The sequence below is a fragment of the Zalophus californianus genome, chromosome 2 (genome assembly GCF_009762305.2).
Source record: "Zalophus californianus isolate mZalCal1 chromosome 2, mZalCal1.pri.v2, whole genome shotgun sequence".
Classification (NCBI taxonomy): Eukaryota; Metazoa; Chordata; class Mammalia; order Carnivora; family Otariidae; genus Zalophus; species Zalophus californianus.
Window position 1 is genome coordinate 5,104,882 of NC_045596.1, and position 24,480 is coordinate 5,129,361.

At 52.0% G+C, this 24,480-nt stretch overlaps 1 protein-coding gene across 3 annotated transcripts in view; it reads left to right on the forward strand.

Moving 5' to 3' along the window:
- Positions 1 to 5,038: 5,038 nt before the first annotated feature.
- Positions 5,039 to 24,480, forward strand: part of CRMP1 (collapsin response mediator protein 1) — a 72,198-nt gene continuing 52,756 nt past the window's right edge. The window contains exon 1 of one of the 3 annotated variants that reach the window (XM_027600380.2): positions 5,039 to 5,487. In XM_027600380.2, the coding sequence (XP_027456181.1) occupies positions 5,107 to 5,487 (381 nt within the window). In that variant the 5' untranslated portion in view covers positions 5,039 to 5,106. Of the gene's footprint in view, positions 5,488 to 9,547; positions 9,768 to 24,480 lie in introns of those variants that run through there. The other 2 variants (XM_027600381.2, XM_027600382.2) reach the window with 2 other exon arrangements.

Below are 24,480 nucleotides of genomic sequence, written 5' to 3' on the forward strand. Positions count from 1 at the left end.
TCTGGCAACAGGAGTGGAGCCCCCTTCCTTTTGGATGCTCTTCAGCAGGACCCTCCCTTGGGTCCATGGGCAGTGGCTGTCCCCCAGCTCCAGCCTTCAGTGAATGAGCAGAGTGCTCAGTCCCTGGAGATGCTCATTGGATTCCTGATCAGTTGTGAAAAAGGCTCAAAACTCCCTTCTGGGTTTTCAAGATTTGTAATGCTTGCTCAATCTTGTGTAAACTAGGCTGGCATTTTCTCTTGTTACCAAGATGTATTTTTCTATGTTCATTAAATGTATAATTTGTGTAATTTTGTACATTAAAATGTATGCTTTTTCACAATTAAAGGTTTTTTTTTCCCTTTTGAATGTCTAACTTACTGATGGTTCATTACAAAAAGTTGTAGACTTTGACACCATATGAAAAGGCAATGAATCCAAGAGTCTTGATTTTTGGTGGGGAGTAGTGACCTTCTCAGAAGTCAAATCCCCTTTGCACAAATAACGAAGTGACTTCCTTTATGGCCCTTTAAATGCATGTTTTAGTTTTACTGTCGTTGCTGTAACAAGTTACCACTAAGCTAGGGGCTCAACAGGTTTATTATCTTACAGCTCTGGAGGTTAGAAATCTGCATTGGGTCTCATGGGGCTAAAATCAAGGTCTCGGCAGGGCTGTGTTCCTTTGGGAGGCCCTGGGGAGAATTTGCTTCCTTGCCTTTTCCAGCTCCTAGACGCTGCCTGTGTTCTTTGGCGTATGCTCTCTTCCTCCATCTTGAAAGTCAACAGCGTAGCATCTTCGACTCTCTCTGACTCTGACGCCTGCTTCTGCTGTCACATCTTCTCTGACTCTGATCCTCCTGTGTCCCTTTTTCACTTATAATGATGCTTGTGATTACTTTAGGCCAAACTGGATAATCCAGGATAATCTCCCCTTCTCAAGATCCCAGACTTTGCCACATCTGCAAATTCTCTTTCCCTTTTGCCAGGTAAGGTGACAAATACACAGGTCCTAGGGATTAGGAGGTGGGCATCTTTGGGAAAGGGGCTGTTATTCTGCCTACCACATCCCCCCTATGCACTGCTTTGGAGGCTGCCAGGGAAAAGCATACATTTCAGAATCAAACGGGCCTGAAGCCGAACTGTTTCTCTGCCACTTGCTGGCCACATAACTTTAGGCAGCATGCTTAACTTCTTGCAACCTTGTTTCTTAGACACAAAATGACGGCAATAATCCATTACCCACCTTGCAGATTCACACCTGACAGTAAACTACAATTCCCTTTCCCTCATCTTTTGGAAAGCATTCTTTGTACAACTGATGCTTTTTTAAAAATATCTTTTTGTTTGTTATTTTGCCCAACGAGGGCCCTGATGGAGAGCATGCATTAGAACTGAGTGGCCTCTCCTGTTCTCTCCCTGCTGCCATGTTACCCGGCCCTCTCTCTTCTCTGCCACCGTGCCGGAAGTCTTCCTGGCCTGACAGGATGGGCTCCTGGCTTGTCCTTCACCAGATGTCATGGTTTAATTCACTTGTGAGCACTCCTTCCCTGGAGGACTGAGAGCAATCAGAGGACAGTGTGGGGAAGGTCATAGCCATCCTCTGGCCCGAATGCAGTTTGCTCAGCTTTCCTGGGCTTTCTTCTGCTGGCCTCAGCCAGATGCTGCTCCCTGGGCTTCCCTGCAGGCTGGCAGGTACATTTCCTAACTTAAGCCCCCAGCTTTGTTTCTGGTTTCCCTTTCTTTGCTACACTTGGGTTATTGCCCTTGAAGGAGGAGATGTTGTAGGCACTCAGACAAGCCCACGCTGAACCCCAGCACCTCCTGGCAGAAAACTGGGGCTGTGAGTTTAAGGTATGTACCCCTCAGCCCTGGAGCCTGAATATGGAGATGGTGTTGTCTGCCATGTGGGTCTGCTGAGAGAGCCGGTGGCGTAAAAAGTGACAGGTAAAGCAGATTGCAGTGTGTAGAGATGAATAGTGTGTGCAAAGACCCTTACATACATTTGGTAGACACTCCATAAAAGCCAGACCCCCTCCCTTGTCTTTAGGGAATCAGAGGAGTCCAGAGGAGTCCTGAGGAGTAACATAAAGTCTCTGACATACAGGGGGTACCCAAATGTATGCTGGATGAAGGCTGAATGATTAGTTGCCGCAGGCTGCAGGGAGGACAGGAGACTACCACAAAAATCCAGACTCTTCTGACTATCCCAGGCCTTTTCCTTTATCTCCCTCTCCCAAAGGGACTCCTTCAGCCACACTTCTTGAGAAGGGTAAAGAGCACCAATTAAGATGCAGACTCTGGGACCAGACGGCTGTGTTTAAATCCTAAGCAGCATTACTTACCAGCTGTGACCCTAGGCAAGCCACTTATCTTTTTGAGCCTTAGTTTTCTCATCTGTAGAATGAGGCTAAAATAGTACCTATGTGCCAAAGGTTGCTGTGAGGCTTGCAAGAGTTACTATATGTACAGTGCCCACAATGGTCCTTGGCGTGTAGTAAACTCTCCGTAAATGGGAATTATACTTTTCTTTTCTTGCTTCTGCACAAAGGCAACTCTTTCCCTCCTTCTTCCTTGCGCTAACTCCCTCCTAGTCTTGACAACTGCCTAGCCCTTTCTTGCAGCAGAAAGGGTTTTCTTGGAAAGCAGTGGGATCTCTATCACCAGTGGTATTTATGCAAAGCAGGGGAGACAAGCTTCTCAAAATGTTGAGAGCAGGTTCAGGCATAGAGGATTGACCTCAAAAGTTCTGTCTAACTCAGATTCTTGGATTCTCTGCTATTCCTATGGGTTTAGTTGTTGTGAATATTTGTGGAGCTTTAGAAGTCTAGGTGGGCGTCAGTATGAAGTTTCCTGGCTTGGGATATCCTGGAAATGGTATTTCCCAGGACAGATAGAAGTTTTCATTGAAAACACTTGCAATGAAGCCTAGAGTCCTCCAGACCTCAAGTGGATTATTTGTGTCAGAAATCTGTGCAGGGTGCTCAGAGACAAAGGAGGAGGCCAGGATGGGGGATGGGATGGCTAGAAGAGAGAGTGGGGGGGGGGGGTCCTTATGTTCTTTATGGCCAGTACTCTCTCCCCTACTATATAATATATGCTTCTTGAAGGAAGGAGCTGTATAAATATTCATCGTGATATTCCCAGCACAGGAAAGGGACCTGCTAAATGCCCACCGAGTTCCAGGCCTGGCTGAGCAGCAATAAGATATGAGGCACTAGGCATCTGTTTCACTGCTCCTCTCTTGTTTCCTCATCCGCCCAATGGGCAGTTTATTCCAGCATTGAAAGATAGTAAATACAGCCAGGTGTCAGCTACCACGAAGTCAGTATCCCTGGCATCATCAGCCCCTGGGTTCCAGCAGTCACAAGAACGAGAATGTGAATCTGGCTCTCTGTCTGGGACCCCAGAACTGGTGAGACCCGGTGCTGAAGGGACAGCTCCCAGAATAGGGAGGACTGAGGGTGCAAGGCCAGGCACTCAGGCTCCCTTCTACGGTCGCCACCCAGTCCCAAATGCTGCCTGTCTGGACTCGCCAGCAGAGAGGGTCGGCAGCTGGTGATTCCATCCGTCCAGAAAGAGCAGCTGGGATCGCCAGATCCCCGGAGACTCTCAGGATCCTTGGCCTGACAATAATCTTGGAGAAATGAAGGATGGTGTCTAGGGGAGGCACATGGAGCCTGGCCTTGAAGAAGGATTGAGGGAAGCCCTAGAAGAATGACCCCCAGGCCCTCATGCCTTCCACCTGGCCCAAGTTAGAGGAAGCCTGGGACCCTTGACTGCAAGCTCCTGGCACATTAAGGGTAGGCTGTACTAGGGGTTGTGGGAGGTGACTCTAGAAGGGGGAATATTTGTCTGGGTGACTGACGGGGGTGTGTGTGTTCATATGTGTTCATCTGTCTCTCTGTGTGTCTGTCTCTGGAGCATTCCTATTTTTAAGCTTCAGACTTTCCTTATTTCCAGGGTGGATTTCTGTGTGGGTGTCCTGACTGGGTTTATGAGTGCACCTGTGTGGAGTCACCTTGTGAGTTTGCCTTTGGTGTGAGTGTGTGACAGTCTCCTTGTGTGGGTGTTGTAGGAGTGAGCATCGTGCATGTGTGTGAGTCATTCGTTGGCGTGCAGGAGTGTAATTCTCTTGTGTGCCTGAGTGAATGTGGTCGTGGCATGTCCCTCTTGTCTTGCCGTATCATCTTTCCTAGCACTTAGCACCGCCTGGAACATTATGCCTCTGTTTGCTTCCTCCCTCCTTAGAGTGTCAGCTCCCAGAGGGCAGGACTTGGTGTATTTTGTTCACAGCGCCATCCCCAGCACCCACAACGTGCTAGGCACCAGCGGGCACTCAATATAACACTGTAGAGTGAATGAATGCTGTGTCCAATGTGTGAGTGTTTCTCCGGTTGTGCGATTAATTTCGGTGTGATGCTGGGTTGGTGGGGTTGGGTGACTATGAGAATTTCTGGTGTGGGTGTGTGTAATTGACTCATAGTATGTACAGGCTTGTACGTGTGTGCAAAAATGTCTAAGATGTGACTGAATGAACCTGTGTGTGACTGGGAAGCCTGAGTGTAATCGACTCCCGTGTGTGTGTGTGTGTGTGTGTGTGTGTGTGCGCGCGCGTGCCAGCATGTTTGTGCATTTCTCCCGTGTTTCATGGCGTAATTGTCTGGTGTGCGGGTACGAACCTGTGTGTGCCTGGGGAGTGTGTACGTGTGCGCAAGCGAGTGTGCGTGTGTGTGTGTGTGTGTGTGCATACTCGAGGCTTCCGCCCCTCGCTCTCCTCCCGCCCTGCGCTCGGCCTGGGGGCGGGGAGTGGGGGTGTGGCGAGGGCACTGCGGTTCGCCTGCCCGCCCTCCGCGCTGCGGCTCGGGCACGTCACCGTCCCTCCCCGCCCCCGCCGCGGTCCCCGCCCCCCCGGTCCTTTGTAGCCGGCCGCTGCGCTCGCCTACAGCCGCCCGGAGGCCCCGCCCCGGCCCCGCCCCGGCCCCGCCCCGCCGCGCGCCCCGCCCCTCCCCGGGCCGCAGTAGCTCCTGGGCCGCCGCGGGCCCGCAGCGAGCGCGGAGCGCGGCGCACGGCGGTGGCCAGGGCCGCGGGCGGGCGGGAGCGCGGGTGGACGGCCGGCCTTGGACCGGCATGGCGGACCGGCGGCGCGCGTGGAACACGGAGGACGACCTGCCCGTGTACCTGGCGCGGCCGGGTAGCGCGGCGCAGACGCCGCGCCAGAAGTACGGCGGCATGTTCGCCGCGGTGGAGGGTGCCTACGAGAACAAGACCATCGACTTCGACGCGTACAGCGTGGGCCGCCGCGGCTCGGCGCGCACGCCTCGCAGTGCTGGCCGGCCCGACGCCGTCGGCCTGCCGGGGCCCGGCGGTAGCGAGGACACGGCCAGCGACGTGAGTGAGCTCTCGGGCTCGGCGGTCAGCTCGCCGGGCGAGCGCGAGGAGCGACCACCCGCGCTGCGCATCCGTTGCCCTGCGCCCCGTGACCTGCCACTCGGCCGGGACAATGGCCAGGTACCCTCGGGACGCGCGCGGACCGGACGGGGGGCGGGGCCCTCGGGGCAGCTGGGCGTGGAGCCCCCTGAGCGGAGTGCCGGGGCCGCTGCTACCGGGCTTGAGAGGGCCACGGAAGGCCCCCTCCCCCACTCCATCACCCTGGAGGGTCGGAGAGGTCGTACAATTTGGTCGGGGTTGGCCAGCCCAGCCCGTGAGACTCCAAAGGGTCCTTCGAAATCCAGTCCCCCGCTCCTCTTCTGCAGGAAGGGAGAGCAAGGCTCTGAGAAGGAAAGTAAGTTGGCTACAGCCGCCACATGGACCTTTAAAACGCGAGGGGACCTCTGGGGTGAAGTTAATCCAAGGATCCCCATTCCCTGCCTTATGGGAAAAGAAGGGGAGTTCCTTTCCGCATTCGTCCATTCATTTATTCACTCACTCACTAGTGATTATGGAGCACCTACTGTGTTCCAGACTCTGGAAAAGGTTCAGTGAAACGCCTGTGGTCACACAGGTTAATGCTGAAAGGAACCTTTCGTGTGTGGTCCCTCTATGCTTGGGGGAAAGATTTGGTTAACGATTTAGATGAATCGGGCAGCTAGCACTAGAAACTGCTATCCCCAAGCACTGACATCTTCAGGGGATGCTCCTGAGTCCCACAGCAAGACGCCACTGTGCTCTCTTCACAGAGCAAGTTGAAGATTTGAACCCCGGTCTCTAGCTTCCTAGACTTGGAGGTTTTTACCCTCCCTAAAGTGAAGGAGCATTATTAGGGAGAGGGAATGCCAGGCCCTGGGCCCTATGGCTCTTCTCCCTTAAGCTAGCGGTCGCCAGGGAATTGGAGGAAGATGGATGGGTAGACAGCACAGCTTTGGGATGTATGTGTGAGGGTCGGGACCAGATGCCAGGACAACGGAAGTTGGAACACCCGAGGGCCAGCGAGCTGTCAGCTTAGCCCAGAACTCGAAGTCTGAGCACTGCTCAGGTCCCAGACCCGCGGTAGGCGCGGGGGTCCCAGCTCAGCACGCTGGCCCCACCCCAGGCCAGGGTGGGCGACAGATTCATTGTGAGAATTAAATCAGTTAATGCTGGCAAGCAGTGGGCATTCAATAAATTGTTCGTTGTTGAATTTTACTATCATTTTTTATTAACCCTTCTCCCCTTAAATACTGTGAGAGGCATAAAGTGAGCGGGAGGAAGCCGAGCTCGATTCAGACAGAAATCTGGGAGGGCTTCCTGGAGGAGTGGGGGCTGGGCCAGCCTGCGGCTGCAAGGACGCCGTACCGGGTCTCCTGCGGCGCCCATTCTCGCCTCTCCGCTTTCTGTCCCTTTGCTCGAGAACTCTCCATGGTCCTGAATTCGGCGCCCTGCAGGGGGGAGGTCTACAATGATGGGGTGGGGGCAAGGGAAGGAGATATCTAGAGAGTCATCTCCTTTCCTCTACCCCTTCTTATTCCCCCCTGACCACCTCCTTCCCTGGTGGCCGACCTTGCTTAGGATCCAGACTTCTGAGCCCGAGCAGGAGGCTTCAGAGTTGCGGATCCTGAAGTCAGGGTCTGTACCGGGAAACCCTGGTTTCCAACCAAAGCACTTCGTCCTCTTGAACCTCAGCTTCCCCACCTGTGAAATGGGGATGGCGTTTTTCTCCCAGCCACCCACAAGGCGTGGTGGAGTATCAGGGAGGCGAGAGCGCTTTGTGCACGTCCGGAAGCTGTCTGGAAGTGCGTCCGTGGTCAGTATCACCAGCGCCAGCATCGCCCCCAGGCTCTGCCTGGGCCGGCTCCGCAGCCGCTTCTAGGCATTTGGGGATGGTGGTCGTTTCACCTCTTCCACTCCTCTCTCTCCCCCTCTGGCCCTCTCTTCCCGTTTCTCCATGGCTTCTCGGGGACTGGACAAAAGGCGGCGCCCTCCGGCGCGCCTAGGGCTCCAGAAGTCCTCGAGGTTTGGGACTGCGGAGCCCAGCGGCTCACGGTCTCCCGAGGGGAAGCGTTTTACTTTCTGCGGACCAAGCGCCCACGGGACTCGGGTTCCGGGGCGGGCTTCGCGGCTCGAGCTTTGCAGAGGGTACGGGGGCCCGAGGTCCTCCCCCCGCCGAGAAAGCTCTCTCCTGGGGAGGGAGGAGGAGTTTCTGCGGCGCAGGCGCAGCGTTTGCTGAGGCCCGAGGCCCAGCGACTGCGGCGCTTTGTACCCGGGAAGTCGGCTTGGGCGCAGCGATCTGTTTGGCCAATCGCGAACCCGGTGCCCCTCCCCCCGATACACACGTGGTCTCGTCCGCAGCTCTGGAGCTTCCCTGTCCAGACTGACCCCTGGGGACGTCCTGGTGCGTGGAAACCTAGGACTTCACAACGCTGAGGAAGGGAATGTAGGCAACATGGGAACAGTCACCTGCAAATTCTGGTCATCAACAAGGATTTAAGACCCAGCTCAGAGTCCAGAGGGCAGACTGGAAGAATGAGTGGAGAATGAGCTCTAGATAAGGAGTGCAGGAACCTGGCTTCCAGAAACTGTTATGCTGTAGCTAATATACTTTGCACCTGAGATACCATTTTATTTCTGTAAGCCCCAACTTTCCACCTGTAAAATGGGAAAATGATGGTCTAGTGTTCCTGGAACACTAAGTTGCTTCCCTTTTGTGAATCTACAACCCCACATCTGTTTCAAGGCCAAGGCATCTCTGGCCTCCTGTCCTGGTGTGGGTGACTGGCCTCTAGGTAGCTGTGAAGGGGAGAGCTTCAGGCCTCAGCTTGTGTAGTGGAGTCTTTACCACCCCTAGCACATCCTCCCTCTGGGTGGCAACTTGAAAGTAAAGATGGGTCTTTTAAAAGATACTGCTAGTTTGTATTTTCCAGGCAGAAAGTGGATGGCAGAGAAGGTTAACATTTTATTCTGTCTGGAGATTTGGGGCACCTGTCTGGGGTTGTGGGGGCTTGCTAGGACTCCCCTTTCCCCTCTTCCTTCTTTTCTCCTTTCCTGTCAAGAGGTTTATCAAGCTATGCCCTAGCCTCCTGCCCACCTCTCCCCAGAGCAACATCTGGGTCAGGGGTGCTGGGGCTATGGTACACTATACATTGGGAGGCAGGACATTCTATGCTCCCCTTATCCCCCCAGCCTCTCCTGGGGCCTATGGGGACCTTAGCACCAGTGGTCTGGCCCTCCAAACAATCACTGGTAGGCAAGACTGTGAGGGTGACCTGGTGGCTCCAGGGCCAGGCTGCTCTGTGATGAGAAGCTGCTGCAGGGGTAGAGCAGGTCAGCCATTAATTAGGTTAGGGCCTTGTCTCTCTCATCCCTGCTGCACTCCCTTGGCCTGGCAGTAAGGCTCCTGCTGAGCCCTCGAGGAGGCTGATTCAATGATGGGAGTTGGGAGGGTGGCAGGAAAGGCTTTATGGAGAGCACCTTGACGCTGAGTCTGGGAGATGGGTAACCTTTTGTCTGGGGTTAGATATTAAGGAAGAGGGTACAGCTTGAATAGAGGCTTGGAGTCCCTGGAGATGGAAAAGCGCTTGACCTATTCAGGAAGTGTGCAGAGCGGATGGACAAACAGACGAACGGAGGCTGCATGCAGCAAGAGAGGCAGGAGAGGGCCAGGGCAGTCGTTGGGCCGGGTCCGGAGGACCGCCGAACGCTCCAGCAGCTCTGGCGGGTCCTCGCCGCCGGCCCCACGCTCCCTCCCCGGCGCAGCTGTTCCGGGGAGGCCCGCAGATGCGGAGCCGCACACCTGTGGCGCTGCCGCGGGGCTTTGCCAGCGCAGCCCAAGGCCGTCTCTGGCATTTAAAAGCACCCTGAAAACCAGACCCTCCCAATCGCGAGAGCGAGGCCGGGGCGCAGCCGAGGGCGTGTGCGCGGGGCGGGGGTCGGCAGGGCTGGGCGGTTCGGGGGGCGGGGGGTGGAGTGGCGGGGGGATCGGAAGGGAAGAGCTTCCTGGTTCGAGCCGAGAGGGGCGAATCGGGCTCGGCTCCGCGCCACCGGGAGGAGCTGTCTGTCTGTAGCCCCCTCCTCCCGCCCTCGCCTCTCCCTCCTCCTCCCGCCCTCCTCACCGAGCCGGGCGGTGCTGGCAGCCGGAGCGGCGGCGGCGGCGGGTGGGCCGAGCAGCCGGGGCAGCGGGCGCGTGGGCAGCCGCGGGCGCCGAGCTTCCGTCCCTCTCTTCTGCCCTCCGGGCCTTTGTCACCGCGCCCGCGGGGAGCGGGACCGGTTGAGAGCCGGGCCGAGCGAAAGACAGCCCCCACAGGTCCGCCGGCCGGGCCGAGGGCGCCAGCGGGGCCATGTCGTACCAGGGCAAGAAGAGCATTCCGCACATCACGGTAAGCCGGACCCCCGCCCCCGCCCCGCCGTTCTTTGTGGGGTGGGGGTGGTCGCCGCCAGGGTCGGGATCCGCGGGGGGACGGCAGGGGCGGCCCCCGAGGCTTCCTGCGTGGCGGCGGGTGGGGCGGGGCTGATCTCAGCACTGCAGCCCCCTCCCCCCAGCCTCTGGGGACAATGGTGGTGGTGGTGGTGGGGAGCCCCGCATGGCTAGGCGGGGCTGGAGCCTCGGGTCCCTCTCCCCGCGGGCTTGCCGCCCCCCATCCCCACCCCACGGGAAGTGCCGGAGGATGGCGTGGACAGGGAGGATGCGGAGCTGAACAAAAGAGGGAGGGGCGCGGGGGGCCGAACCCCTCCCTCCAGCCCTGGAGCGGGGATGGGGCGGGGAGTGCCGAGAGTCCTGCGCCTGGCCTCCGCACCGTCGGGCTCTTGGACCTCGCCGCCGAGTTCCTTCCCAGCCCGAGGAAGGAGAAATACCGTCCTCCGCCTCCCACTCCCCGCCCCTACTGATGGAGTGGAAGCCTGGACCTAGAGGCAGCGCCATGATGGAGCGCCCCTCCCATTCCTCACAGCAGCTAAAAATAAACCTAATGGGGCGGCACTGGCAGCTGTGGCCCGGGAAGGGTTAACGCTGGGGTTAGAAGGGTGGTGGGGGCTGAGCCGTCCGCCGTCCCTGGGTGTGGCCGGAAACAAAGGATCCCAGCTTTGTCTTGGGTGGGGAGCTGAGGGCTGAGGGCGCAGCTCTGGGGAGACCTGGCCTCCAACCCATTCCCTCCCTGGTACCGGAGTCCAACCAAATCAGTCCTGAAGGATGTGGCTCACAGGCGCTGAGGAAGCCTGTGGGCCTTTGGTGGCTGGTGCTGGAGTAGCCAGGTGCTGGGAGGTGATGTTCTGGGTGTGATAGACTCCTCCAGCATGATACCTGAGGTTTGAGGACAGGAAACCCAGCATACTCATTTATCCAGAATCCTGGCTCCGGGAGCCCCAGGGCACCTACAGGAGGAGGGCAGCCTTGGGGAGGAGGGAGCTATTTCCCATTAGCCTGCCCAGTTTAGGGCAGATACTATTTTCAGTCTTCTCAATAAATCCTAAACCTCCCAGAGGCTGGAGCACTGGCTGGGGCACAAGTGAGAGGCAAGTTGGGACAGAGCCCCCTCATCCCCCCACCCCTGCACCTCCTCTCCAACTGTGGGCTGAGTCTTCCCTTGGAAAACTCCTCCTGGGCCCAGCTTCAAGTCTCTCCAGCAGACCTTTGGTGACTTCCTGCCTAGAGGTGTGACCCCTGAGGGTAGAGACCATCTCTCACCCATCCATAGTTCCTTCCTTCTGAGATAGGAAGGTGTGACTGGCCAGTCCTATAATCAACAGAAGCGGTGTGGTAGGGGTGTGGTTGCCCCAGGCAAAGCAGTGCGGGGAGGAAAAGGGGGGGGTGTTGTTTGATTAAGTCCCTGCCTTGGGACTCTCTAACCCTGAACCCTCAGGGGAACCAGGGCAAGTGATGGGAGTGGGGGTGATGCAGTGACTGCTGAGTCTGGAGCCTTGGGTCCCACTGTGGCTGTGGCCCATGGCAGGTCTGTCCCCCTCTCATGACCCTAGTTTCCAGGAAGGCAGTTTTGCCAGATGGTCTTTGAGGCAGGTGCGCAGGTGCGTAAGAACAGTACCCCAGGCTTGAACAGCTGCCCTGCCCCCCTCTGTGACCCTCAGGGAGTGGGGATGGCTGCCCGGGCTTTTGTACCAGACAGATCTGGGAGCTCAGCCTCACTCTGCCACCTCTCAGCCTCTGCACTTTGATATCCCACATGGGCCCACACTGGCCGCTTCCCAGGATCAGTGTGCATCCAAGAGGACTCTGGCAAAGCATTTAGTATGTGTTAGGCACGTAATAAGGGCAGTAGAACTGCTGGCTGATGCTGCTTTCATCTTGGTGCGAAGCGCCAGTAGTCAACCTGTGTGTCAAAGAGAACCAAATGGCGTGGTTCTAGCAGCTTCGATAGCTTGGGCGCTTGGGGAGGAGACGCTGAAAAGTATACTTAGTTCCTGGGAAGGTGGCTCTCAGTGAGCATTTATTTGTGTCTCATTTGGTCCACATAAGCCTACTTCACCCAGAAAGACTTGTGGTTTAAACAAACAGCAAACCAGAGAGGGTGGACTTGGATGGAGTCCCTTTGTAGGACCCTCAGCTTCCGGAGGATCTTTTGCTGATAATGTACACATTGTGACAGGAACCAGAATGCCATTAGAGGCATGATTTTCCAAATGTGGCACCCTTAGTTTGCACAGCAGGTAAGTTAATAATGAACACTGTGCTGGGTGCTAGGGACAGTAGGCTTGAGATGGGTTTGCCCGTGCCTTCCCGGAGTTTGGCAAAGACCAACATTTCTGAAATTGCATCCAAGAGTGGTGGGTGTCCTAAAGGGACACACAGGAGGCTGGTGGAAACCATAGCAGGGACACCCACCCTAGTCCTGGGAGGAGGGCAGGGAGGAGAGGGAGTTCCTAGGTGAGTGGAGGAAGGCCCAGAGGCAAATGAGTGTGGCATGCGGGAGAAAATGAAGGAAAGTCAGCACTCTGTGAACCTCTGCTTTCAAGTGTAGCCGCTCTGTACAGGGAGAGCAAATCCTGGATGTTTTTGGTAGCCATGGTGTGCATGGCCCGTGGAGGGACCGGAAGGTTGAAAAGGACCAAGATACAACTCTCAGCTCACCCCCAAGATCCCGCCTGCTCCATGTTGGGTCACTCTGTGCCCCCTGTGAGCCTCAGCGTTGTCATCTGAACCATCAGGATAAGGTCCCACTTTAGCCGGAGCAGCCGGAGATAGGGGGGAGGGTGCTTGAGCAGAGGAGGAGGAGGCACATCCCAGGCGGGGCATGGCTGAATTAAGAAATGTTCATGTTGATTGTGATCGGGCATCTTTCCTTCTATTTCCCACCTCAGCCTTTTCCTGAAATCCTAGAGTACCCGACAGAGGGGAGGGAAAATGCAGAAACACTTAGCTTCAGCCCCTAAGGATTGTTTAAAATATTTACAAAGCTCTCTTTCATGTGTGGCTTTTTAAAAAATTAATGGCACAGCCGGGGATTAACTTAGGTGAAGCTGTTTCTGGAGCCCACTGCTGTGGTTAAGTGTCAGAACATCCTGGGCGTGGCTCTGAGCAAACAAAGGCACATGGCTTCCTGGCCTTGCAGAAGCTCTAGGCTTCCAGCAGAGCCAGCGAAGGGGGCTCGGTCATGGGGGGAGACCAGAGTGTCCACCACAATGGTGAAGAATTATTATTATTAAAAGGTGGACTTCCCGAGGACTGATCATTTGTGGGTTTGCAGGCTGTTAGAGCATTCAGCATGACCTCCGTGATCTCTTACTGGGTTTTCAGAGCAGTCCTACGAGGAAGGCAGCCCAGCGATATCATCCCTGCATCCCAAACAGTGAGCGCAGGTTCACAGAGACTTGGTGGCATGTAAAAATTCTTGCCGTGGCCTGTGGAGGAAGAAAGAGCCAGATGCAAGCAGAGGGGCTAGAAGGGCTGATCTGTCTGCTATGAAAATCACTATCTGATTGAAATCTGTGTGTGTCTGTGTGCGTGCATGAGTCCCATCAAACGGCGGAGATGGGCAGGGAAGAAAGAGATCAGTAAGTGAAACTCACGTCAGACTCTAGTTACTCTAATGTGCAAGTATGCAAAACACGTGAGGCCTGTTATACTTCCTGAGGATGCCATTCAGTTCAGATACTCAGTTTATTTACCCCCCCTTTATTTTAACACAAAGGATTTGAGATGCCCGCAGGGATTTGTCATGCATATAGTGATATCTTGAAATACCAGGGCTGAGGATCGAGGAAGAGCTGGGAACAGAACTGCCGGTGTTTTAGGCCACTGGAGGTGTGCAGCTGGACATCTATCTGATACCTGATTCGGAGCTTCTGTCGTCCAGCACAGAGAAGCAGACACCCTCATTTAACGTCAAGTTCATGAGCAGAGGGGGAAAGTGAGCCATATTCTTAGGGGAAAAATTACTTTGTTTATTTTATTTTTATTTTTTTATTTTTTATTTTTTTTAAAGATTTTATTTATTTTTATTTATTGGACAGAGAGAGACAGCGAGAGCAGGAACACAAGCAGGGGGAGTGGGAGAGGGAGAAGCAGGCTTCCTGCTGAGCAGGGAGCCTGATGTGGGACTCGATCCCAGGACCCTGGGATCATGACCTGAGCCGAAGGCAGACGCTTAACGACTGAGCCACCCAGGCGCCCGAAAAATTACTTTGTTTAAATTACATTCTTGAAAAGCGTTTCAGAGAGGGTAACAGTGACATTGTTAGGACTTCTTCTGTAACCTAGCTGTGCCAACCTAGCCCTGCATGTCTGTTTCTCATGATGAACTTGGCCATGACTGAATCCATGGAACGCACTTGATAGGACATATGTGAATGTGCCTGGCACATGTCGGTGGCTGACAGATGATCATTCCCTTCTCCAGACTCAGGCTCTCTCTTGGAGGAAACGAAAACTCAGAATGGCAGGTGAGTGGGCAAGTGTTCACCACGTGTCTGTTCTGTTCTTGGGACTGTGCCGGTGTGATGGGCAGCTAAAAATAACATATTTCATGATCCATGACCCTAACAAGCTTACCACCTAAGTGACAACGTGCACACACAAGCAGTTAAGGATGACAGAGGGCAGGTGTTAGAGGGGCTTGGGGAGGGGAGGACTCAGTGTTGGGGGAAGCTATAGGAGGTGGCTTCCTGGGACGTGGAGGGGGGCAGCACGAGCTAGATGGTGAGGGATTTGATTGGTGGAGACAAGGGTTGAGCATGCAAAGCAGGTGGACCAGCCTGTAGAAGACTTGGGCTGGAGAATGAATATGGTCAGAAGAGAGTGAGGTGTTGGACGCAGATGGATGGGGGGGTGGGCAGCGTGAAGAAGGAGAAATAAGCGTGAAGGGGTGTGGGTATGGGGGGATTCCATAACACTTTGGAGGTCACGTAGAATGTACCCAGTGTGATGGAAATAGCATATAGGTTCTAAATCTGGCTCAAATGCAGGTGGGATATTTGATTTCAGGCAAGTCACTTCCTTTCCCTGGGCTTCAGATTCCTTTTCTTTTCTTTTTTCTTTCTTTCTTTAAGATTTTATGTATTTATTTGAGAGAGAGAGCAGGAGGAGGAGTAGGGATAAAGGGAGAGGCACACTGGACTGAGCGTGGAGCCCGAAGCAGGGCTCGGTCCCATGACCCTGAGATCATGACCTGAGCCGAAACTGAGAGTTGGACGCTTGACTGACTGAGCCACCCAGGCGCCCGGGGACTCCTTTTCTTTACAGAGTTCCAAGCTTAGGACCCTTTGACTTTTATTCTGTGGGTAACAGGAAGCCACTGGAAGTTCGTGAACTGGGAAGCTGGTATGATAAAGGCGGCACGGAAGAGTGTAGATTCTGAAACCAGACAATTTGGGTTTGGAGTCTAACTGTTCCACCGACTTCACTGTGTAATTCGGGCAAGTGTCTTATTCTGTCTATGCACCAGTTTTCTCATTTGTGAAATAGGGATAATAATACTCCATAGGATTTTTTCCTGAGAACAAGATGACTTACTATGTGTCAAATGCTAGACAAGTGCCTGCACATGGTGTATCCTCTATAGGTTAGTTGCTATTATTCTTATTGTGGGAAGGTGTATTAGTCAGCTTTGTTCTGTAGCAAACAACCACCATATCTGGCTTTCAACAACATAACACTTAATTCTTGTTGTTGCTTTATGAGGGCCTTGGACTGGCTGTAGCTTTGCCCCTGGATGCTGGTGAACAATGGGTCTGTTTCTTGTATCTCCTCACTTTGAGACTCAGGCTGGAGGAGCCAAGGAGGGAGGCACAAGAGACTGGTAGCAACCTGACATGCCTTTAAGAACTTGTGCTCAATTACGGCTCACAGTCATGTGGTCACAGCAAGTCACATGATCAGACCTAAGTCAATGGAGAGAAGCCCCATGATAAACTTCCTTAAGGAGATATGAGGATTAGGGCGCCTGGGTGGCTCAGATGGTTGAACGTCTGCCTTCCGCTCAGGTCATGATCCCAGGGTCCTGGGATTGAGCCCTGAGCCAGGCTCCCTGCTCGGCGGGGAGCCTGCTTCTCCCTCTCCCTCTGCCCTTCCCCCTGCTTGTGTTCTCTCTCTCCCTGTCAAATAAATAAAAAAATCTTAAAAAAAAGGAGATATGAGGATTAAGTGTGAAAGTTATGAAAAAAAAAAAAAGAAAAGGAAAGTTACGGCACATAAGAGATGCTAATAAACAGCTGTTAGAGCTAATGATGAGATGGTCCGGAAGTATAAGGGGTGAGTTTGGAAGAAAAGGCCTGCACTGGTTCTTAGGTTGAATTAAGTTGGGAACGAGTACTAAGCTGAGGGGTCTCAGTGGGCAATTGGAAATCCAGATTGGTACGGGGTCGGGGGTGAGAGCCAAGGGCCAGATATGGAGATTTGGAACCCATTACAAGAAGCACTAGTATAAGATAGGAAATGTGAGCTATTCTAGCAACTAGTGGTTCTCAGCCCATGTGCTGTGAGCAGAGTGGTGTATGAAAAAAATCTTCTGCAGATGTGCTGCTAAATTTTGATCAGCATGTAAAATTTATATTTTTGCAACCAAGTCTACAAATTGTTCTAGTAACGTGTATCAGGTGGAATCCTGGGCACTCACAACAAGCGGGGAGGTGTTGTTGAATGAGTCCAATTTTTTTTGTGTGTGAATCAAAGGAAGCTCCTGTCCTGGAAAGAAAGCCTCAAGAGGACTTTGCTGTTGAGCGTACAAAAGGACAGAGTCCAGGCCGTGGACAGTGCCCTGGTGCTGAAGCATAAGGACGTGAGCTATTCAAGGCCCCGAGACAGGCAGTCACACCGTAGTAGGGATGGCATGCTAATGAATGCTGACGGACTTGGTGTTGTGTTGGTCTTTAATTAGTTTAAGAACGCTGCCATTTTTTATACTGTTTGAACATGTGTTCTGAACACAGGTTGAGATTCGTTGCCCTGGAGAGATGCAGAGATGAAATCCTAACTTTGCTCTGAGAAAAGATCACTCTGAATTGGGGTTGGTGGCTTGGGAGGAGTGGCATCTAGGGTGTTTTCGTAGAGATGCTGGTCTAGAAAACAAAAGCAAGCACTCCTGCCTTGGGCCTGTGCCTCAGGCACCTGGAACATTCTCCCTGACCAGGCTTACCCTCTCCAGGCCTTTGCCTTTGTGTAAGCTGTGTCCGTTCTCCCTGGAGGATCCTTCCCTCAGGGGCTGGGAACTGTGAGTGCTCCCACGTCAGTAACTTTGGTTTGTCCACTTGATTGAACACTGGAGGGCTGGGACAGCCTCTCATTCTCTTTGGCATCTCTCAGGTGTGCTCTTGCAGGCTGGTGACTCACAGAGAGACTTCATACTGCGTGGGTGGATGAATGAAACCAGGTTGCGAATGGTGTTGCTTTGCTGAGTGGGGTTTCAGCCACTTCTGCATTTGACTTTCCATAACAAATATCCTGTCTGTGGATTTAGTATTTAGGTGGTTACCATCCAGAAGAAGATGAGGGTGGTTTGAAGGGTTTTTGGAGCTCAAAGAAGGGCCTCCCAAGAGGTACTTTGGCAGTAGGGAGAGGACAGAGCTGATCTATTAATGGGCTTCATTGCATTTCCCACTGAAAAGCAAGATTTTACAATAAGGGTCTTTTGTGTAAGCTGGAGCATCATAGCACACATATCCCCTAGGCCTTGACTGAATAATGACCTCAGTGGCTCAATGGGTCTGATGCACAATTGCATAGAATAAACGGGTAGCTGTTTTGGATTTTGTACCTATCCCCAGATTATGCTACCCTGTATTTTGTCCCATACTCCTAGACCCTTAGGGCTGAAGTCCTAATAATATCTCAGCAAATATTTGATTTATACAACCCTAAAGTTAAAAGGAACCTTTTAAGTTATATGAAATTTTCAGTGTTTGTATAGTTAAGAAGGCAGGAAGTGGTGTCTTTTGCTTCTCCCTGTCTCTCCTCTAGTGCAGGAATTCCAAATACCCTCTCTTTGCATACCTCTAGTGGCAGGGAGATCACCACTTTACTCAGCAGCCTGCTTTACTCTTGGGCAGCTCCGTTGGAAAGCTCACGTGTGTGTGGACTGAGGGTCTGCCTCTTGCCCTACTTTTGCCCCCAGAGTTTTCACAGGTCTCCTTTTCTTCCACACTGGCATTCCTGGAGGCTCCAGAAGGCATTTCTCAGGCATTTCTCCTTACCCAGGACCCTCTGTTTTCCGAAATGGCCCCGGTGCTCCCTTCCTCATGGAGCACACTTTCCAGGTACAATGTTAGAATTTTTCATTCCTGGGTGCCTGGGTGGCTCAGTTGGTTAAGCGACTGCCTTCGGCTCAGGTCATGATCCTGGAGTCCCGGGATCGAGTCCCGCATCGGGCTCCCTGCTCAGCAGGGAGTCTGCTTCTCCATCTGACCCTCTTCCCTCTCATGCTTTCTATCTCTCATTCTCTCTCTCTCTCAAATAAATAAATAAAATCTTTAAAAAAAAAAGAATTTTTCATTCCTTTTTTTCCTTCATTTTCTTCTCTTCTCTTTTGCTATCCTTTATTTCTGGGCATGCAGAACAAAATAGATTCAAAATAAAACTTTAATCATTGGGCACTTTTCAAACTGGCTTAAAAACTTTCTAGGGTCACAGACACCTTTGAGAAGGTGATAAGAGCAATGGAAGCTTTTTCCTGCTTCCTCAATGCGTGGACATAGGACATTTGGCATAAAATATTGTACTACATAGACCAGTACTCAGCGTATGCAGGGTACAAAGTGCTTTTACACATTATCTTTAGGAATCCTGTGAGTTGAATCATTAAACTTTGGTTAGTTCCATTTACAGATAAGGAGACTGAAGCACGCAGAGGTTAAGCATCTTGTCCCAGGTCACCCAGGTAATTCCCAGCTGCTTGGGAATAAGCTGTAGTCTCTGGCCTGAAGGATCTCCCAGCCTCATGGGAGAAATAGACAGACGAAGATGAGCTGGAAGATGAAGCGTCTTGAAGCAATGCTAACCGTGAGGTGTGCGCCTCGAGCTGTGGGAAGTGCAAGGGATGACCACATATTCCTGGGGTCAGGACACGGTGGCGCACAGGGTGAGTTGGACATCAGTGGGTAGAGCAGGTTTGGCAGGAAGGCCATAGGAAGGCACGGGGCGGGGGGGGGGGGTGTGAACTTGCAATTTAGGAGCTAGTGTGTGGGGAGTGGAGGAATGTGTGGACACAAGGCTGGGGGGAGGGGTGGGGTCAGGCCAGAAATTACCCAGGAGGGCGTACTTTGTCCTGTGCATGAGGGCAAGCTAGCTGATGAAGGGTTTATTTTTTTTAACTTTATTTTTTTAAATGTTTTATTTATTTATTCATGAGAGTCAGAGAGAGAGAGAGGCAGAGGCAGAGGGAGAAGTAGGCTCCCCGCCCAGCAGGAAACCCCATGTGGGACTTGATCCCAGGACCCTGGGATCATGGCCTGAGCCAAAGGCAGACACTTAACCATCTGAGCCACCCAGGTGCCCCTGATGAAGGGTTTAAAGGAGAGGCATGACATGGTTGCATTTGTGTTTCAGAAAGGTCACTGGCTGTCATGTGGAGGGGACAAGACAGGCAGCAGGGAGACAGGTGGTGAAGGCTGACCTGGGACAGGTGCAGTGGGAGGTGGGAATCAGCAGGTGCATGGGAGGACTTTCTGGACCGGATGCCACAAGATGGAGGAAAGACTTGGGTCTGAAGTGAGAGTTTAGAGAGAAGTCGAAGATGGAACCGGAGCATCTCAATGAGATCTAACTCCCCATGTTGCAAAGGTTAAAACAACAACAACAACAACAACAACAACAAGAACAACAACAAACAGGCACAGATCTAAGTGCTTGTCCACGGGTTTAATTCATTTGTCTTTCCAAAAGAGTTCTCTGCATTACGGGTGGGAAACTGACACAGGCAGAGGAGGACTTGCCTGGGGCACAGGTTTAGTAAGGGTGCGGCCAGATCAGAGCTCAGGAAGTCGGCTTGGCACCCACAGACTTAACCAGCAGGCCACTCCGCCTCTTTGTCAAAGAGATACTGGGTGTGGAAGCATCTGGCTCACAGGAGGCTTTGCCAGTGTTTATTGGATGAATAGGTCTCTGCATTTAATATCTCCCCGCCAGGGAGATCTTAGCAACTTTCAGAGCCCTTTAATCTGCCTTACTCCCTTCTGGCCACAATGGCAGCAACCCTATCAGGGGGGCAGGGGAATGCATGGCGTCGGGATTGTGCTTGGTAAATAGTTGAATGGGTATATATGGTCGGTCGGTTCTTGCTTGTCCCCATTTTGCAGAGGACGAAACTGAGGCTCAGACATGTTAACCACATATAGTGAGGAGAATGCAGGATAACCACCCCGGGGGCAATGGGGCTGTCCTTTTGTAGGTATCAGGTGGAACTAGGTTCAAATCTGGCAGCACCCACTCCTGGCTGTGTGACCTTGAGAAATCACTTTGCTGAGCTTCCTCGCTTGTAGCCATCATACCCACCTCTTGTTTATTTTTATTTTATTTATTTACTTTTTTTTTCTTTTTTTGAGGGAGAGTGTGAGCAGGGGGAGGGGCAGAGGGAGAGGGAGAGACAGAATCTTAAGCAGGCTCCACACCCAGCGTGGGTCCTGTCTTGGAGCTTCATCTCACGACCCTGAGATCGTGACCTGAGCCGAAATCAAGAGTCAGACAACCGACTGAGCCACTCAGGCGCCCCCATCATACCCTCTTCTTCAGGTAACTTAATTAAAAATGAAAATCTATGTAATGTAGAACCAACGCTTAGTATGCGCTCAGGAACGTGATTTCCTTAAAGGTAAAGGATTTCTGTCTACATTGCTTTGTATGACGTAAAAAGCAGAGACAAGGTAACACAGAAATGGGTCTCTACATAGACACAGATGTAGCTAGCGCCCTCCTCCGGAGGCCCTGCCTGCTCCTGGGATCATCTTACAGGTGGGTAATTTTAAAACCAGGTATTCCGTCCATGAGGGACTATTTCCTGACTGTCTGCCGGTCTCATGGGACCTGGGACCTGAAATCTCGCTGTTAAAACTGCAGTTTTCATGGAAATGGGCCCGAGTTTCCAGAGAAGGCCTGCAATCCATGGGGACCACCGCTATTTCTGCTTCATGAAGGAGGAAAATGCCATTGTGCTCTCTCCCCATGCAAGTGGAAAACAAAGGTGTGTTAATTAGATTTGGTCTCAGGCCTGTTGCCCCTTCCAGGGCTGCCTTCCTGGACAGTGTGGCAAAGGGCTGCTGACTGACAGGCTGTCCCCTGAGATAAATCAAAGGCAAATGGGCTGGTTTTCTGGGAATAAGTAGGATGTGCAGGTGCACCGTACGGCAGCCCTTGCTGCTGCAGGAAGGTCGAATGGGAGCTCTGCGAGGACGGGGGCTCTGGTTAGTAAAGGGAGGAACCGAGGCATGGAATTATGAAATATTTGAGCTAGAAAGTCCCTCATATGGCTCTCAGCACAGTCTTGGTGGTGTATCAGTTCACTCTGATACAATAATGCCCCATCACAAACAACCTTGTAATTCTGACTTACAACCCCAAATATTTACTGCTTATAGGTCTGTGGGTGGCAGAGGCGTTGCAGGGCTCAGCTAGATTTGTCTTTAGGCTTCTGTTTGTGTTATGCATTCTCCTCATATCCCCTCCTTCTGGGACTCAGAATGAAGGAGGCTCCCTCTTTGGGTCATGTTGTTTTCACAGCGTAGGGTGGACTGTCAAGATCGAGCGGAATCCCACCTGCCTCTCAAAGTTTGTGCTCAGACTGGTGCACTCACATCCACTCTCATTCTGTTGGTCAAAGCAAGTCACATGACTGTACCCACAGCTGGTGGGGCAGAAGAGCACTGCACCTACACTGGAGCACGGCAAGGGTAGGGGAGCAGAATGAATTGCAAAACAAATAGCACAATCCACCAGAGGGTCCGTATCAGGATCATCTGGAGGTATTTTTTAGTGACATAAATTCTTGGCCCGTAAACTACATCTGGTAAGTGAAAATCTTGACAGAAGCACCTGGATTGAAATTTTTAGCATGTAATCCCAATGGATTTTGGGGATCATCTAGGCTCAGGTGCCATGTTTTAAGTTGTAGATGTATGAATGAGGTGAGCCTACTCTCCTGTTGAATGTTTGGGTTGTAAACATAAGCCTCAACATTAGTGGCTCATAGAGTCTGAAGGACTGGTAACTTTCAAAACTCACCTTAACATTTCTTTTGTCTTAAGAGAATGAAGTTCAATGCATGGTCAAACACATTTCTATCAAAACAGGTCTTCCCAGATCTTTTTGAGACTCATTTCTGTGCCAGCCCTTTGGAGGAAGGGATTCTTCATTTTCCCAAAGAGTGACTGGTTATTTCATTACTCTGATTTAGAGTATGCCCTCTCCCCAGCTTCTTGGGGTGGGAGAATTAAAAGTATTGAAAGGGTGGTACTAAGCCCTAGTGCTAATGTAACCAGTTGCATACATTGTGAAACATAGGTAATGGTTGTTTTTGTTCTCTGGGAATATAAAGATTACAAAATAATAGCCAGGAAAGAAGAGCAGTGAAGAACTACAAGGTTGGATGAGGGAGAGGCAACTCTAGCATCCTAGGGTTTGGAGAAACCTTGCTGTCCTAATGTGCAACGAGGTTTCAGGACCACGGACAGCATACAGCATCCGCTCTCCGTTATTTACAGCGTAGAACCTGAACTTTGTCTATGTATATACTATTTATTTTGTTGGAAGGCTCCGCTTCTCCCCCTTTTTTGGTGTCTTTGAGCTTCTCATATTTTAGAACCCAGTTCAAATGTCCCCTCCTTGATGACATAGTCACTGTCTTTCCCTGTCTCTGTGATAACAGCTTTGGTTTTCTGCTATTTTCCAGATACCCAAGGTTGCTAGACTAGTGATTTTGGGTTAAGTGTTTATTTGATTAGCACAGCACCTCTCTTTTCTTCCAGGGTTCCCTAGACCTTAATGGATTTTCCATCCCTCTGACTTAGCGGTGGAGATGACAGATATTATTCCTACCAAGCATGTGTGAGAACAGAATGCAGGGAGGCTTAATGCTTTGCTCAGGGATAGACAATGATGCAGAAATTTCACTGTGACCCAGACCTCCCCTCCTAGCAGAGGCTGACTTTATTTTGCTGCTGTATGGGTAAGGATGTCTGAAGCTTTAAGGGCTAATTTTTGTAAGCAGCACTCTACATAATACTGAGTGTTTGTGAAGAGAATGAAGGCGTCCTGCCAACATCAGCTCTCTCCCAGCTGGGGCTGGGTGGGAGATGATAGCGGGTTTGCAGACAAGCCCTTCCCTTCCCTGGGCTTCTCCTCTGACTCACAGGACCTTTGGCAGAGATGTGATTACTGCCCAGAACCAAGGTTTAGGTGGGCCCCTCCTGAGGGGCTCCTTCAGCATCATCCGTGTTGTTCAGGCTTTGCATTAAACCATCTTCTCTTCCTGGGCGGCAGGCTTAGGCTTTCAGGGAATTTTAAAGGCAGAAAAAGAGATTTCTGATGTTTTCATCTGCTCTTTACTCCTGTTCTCTGTTTCTTGCCCCACCCTCGCTTCCTCCCTCCCGTCCATTTCCCTCCCTCTCCATCTCCCACTCCTCTCCTTTTCCCTCCTTCCCTCCCTCTTTTCAAACCTTCTCTTCTTCTTCCTCCCTTTCTCCTTTCCTCCTGTCTGTCACCACCTCTCCTGCTGCTCAGCAAACATTTGCTAAACACCCCTGGCTGGTCCCTGGGGATCCAGAGATGAATCACCCCAGGCACTGCTAGCCATCCGGTCCTGTAGGGGATGGGCACGTGAACAGTGACCTTGGCGTGGGCTCAGTGTTGTGGCAGAAGGGTGTGCAAGGGGCAGTGGGACCTGGGTGCACCCCACAGTCTCTGCTGGGGGGAGTCAGTTACTACCAGAAAGATCTACTCTCCCCCCCTGAATTACTACCATATAGAGAGTTTGGTATTCTGCTTTTTCACCTAATATTTTATTGTCTAGCACTTTTGTCTGTCCTTAAAAATTCCTGGGAAATATTTTAGTAGATGAATGATACCTCATTAGTGGTATGGTCATAGGATTGTAATTAATTCTGGATCACACCTTTGTGCATAATTCTTTGGCCCTGTTTGGGGATATTTTCCTGAGGACAGATTCCCAGGAGCATGGCATCCCATGCTAAATTTTTAGATCAAAGTTCATGAACAGTTTTAAGGCCCTTGATATATTTTGCAAAACTGTCCAGTGTTTGATCTTACTGAGAAATCCCAGCTTTGAGGAAAATATAAAATTATTGGTTTCCCTTCTTATACATCTGCCCAGTATTTCTGTGATGTCTTGGCTCAGAAGCTTTTGTATGTTTGAGTTCTTACTTGATGAAAGCCCTTTCATTATCCTGGTGACCAGCCTGGACTCCCTTCTACACATGGTGTTAGAGTCCCCATGGGCTGGCACCTGCACTGCTCTCCAGATCCCCACTCTAAGGTCATACTTCAGCCAGATAAAATCACATACAGATTCCCAAGCACACCAGGCTCCTTCTTCCTCTGTGCCTGTCCCCACATCATACTCCTTCCTGCAGTCTCTTTTCTCCTTTGCCATGTGGCTAATTCCTACTCATTCTTCCAGCGCAGATAAGCATCCCCCCGCCCCA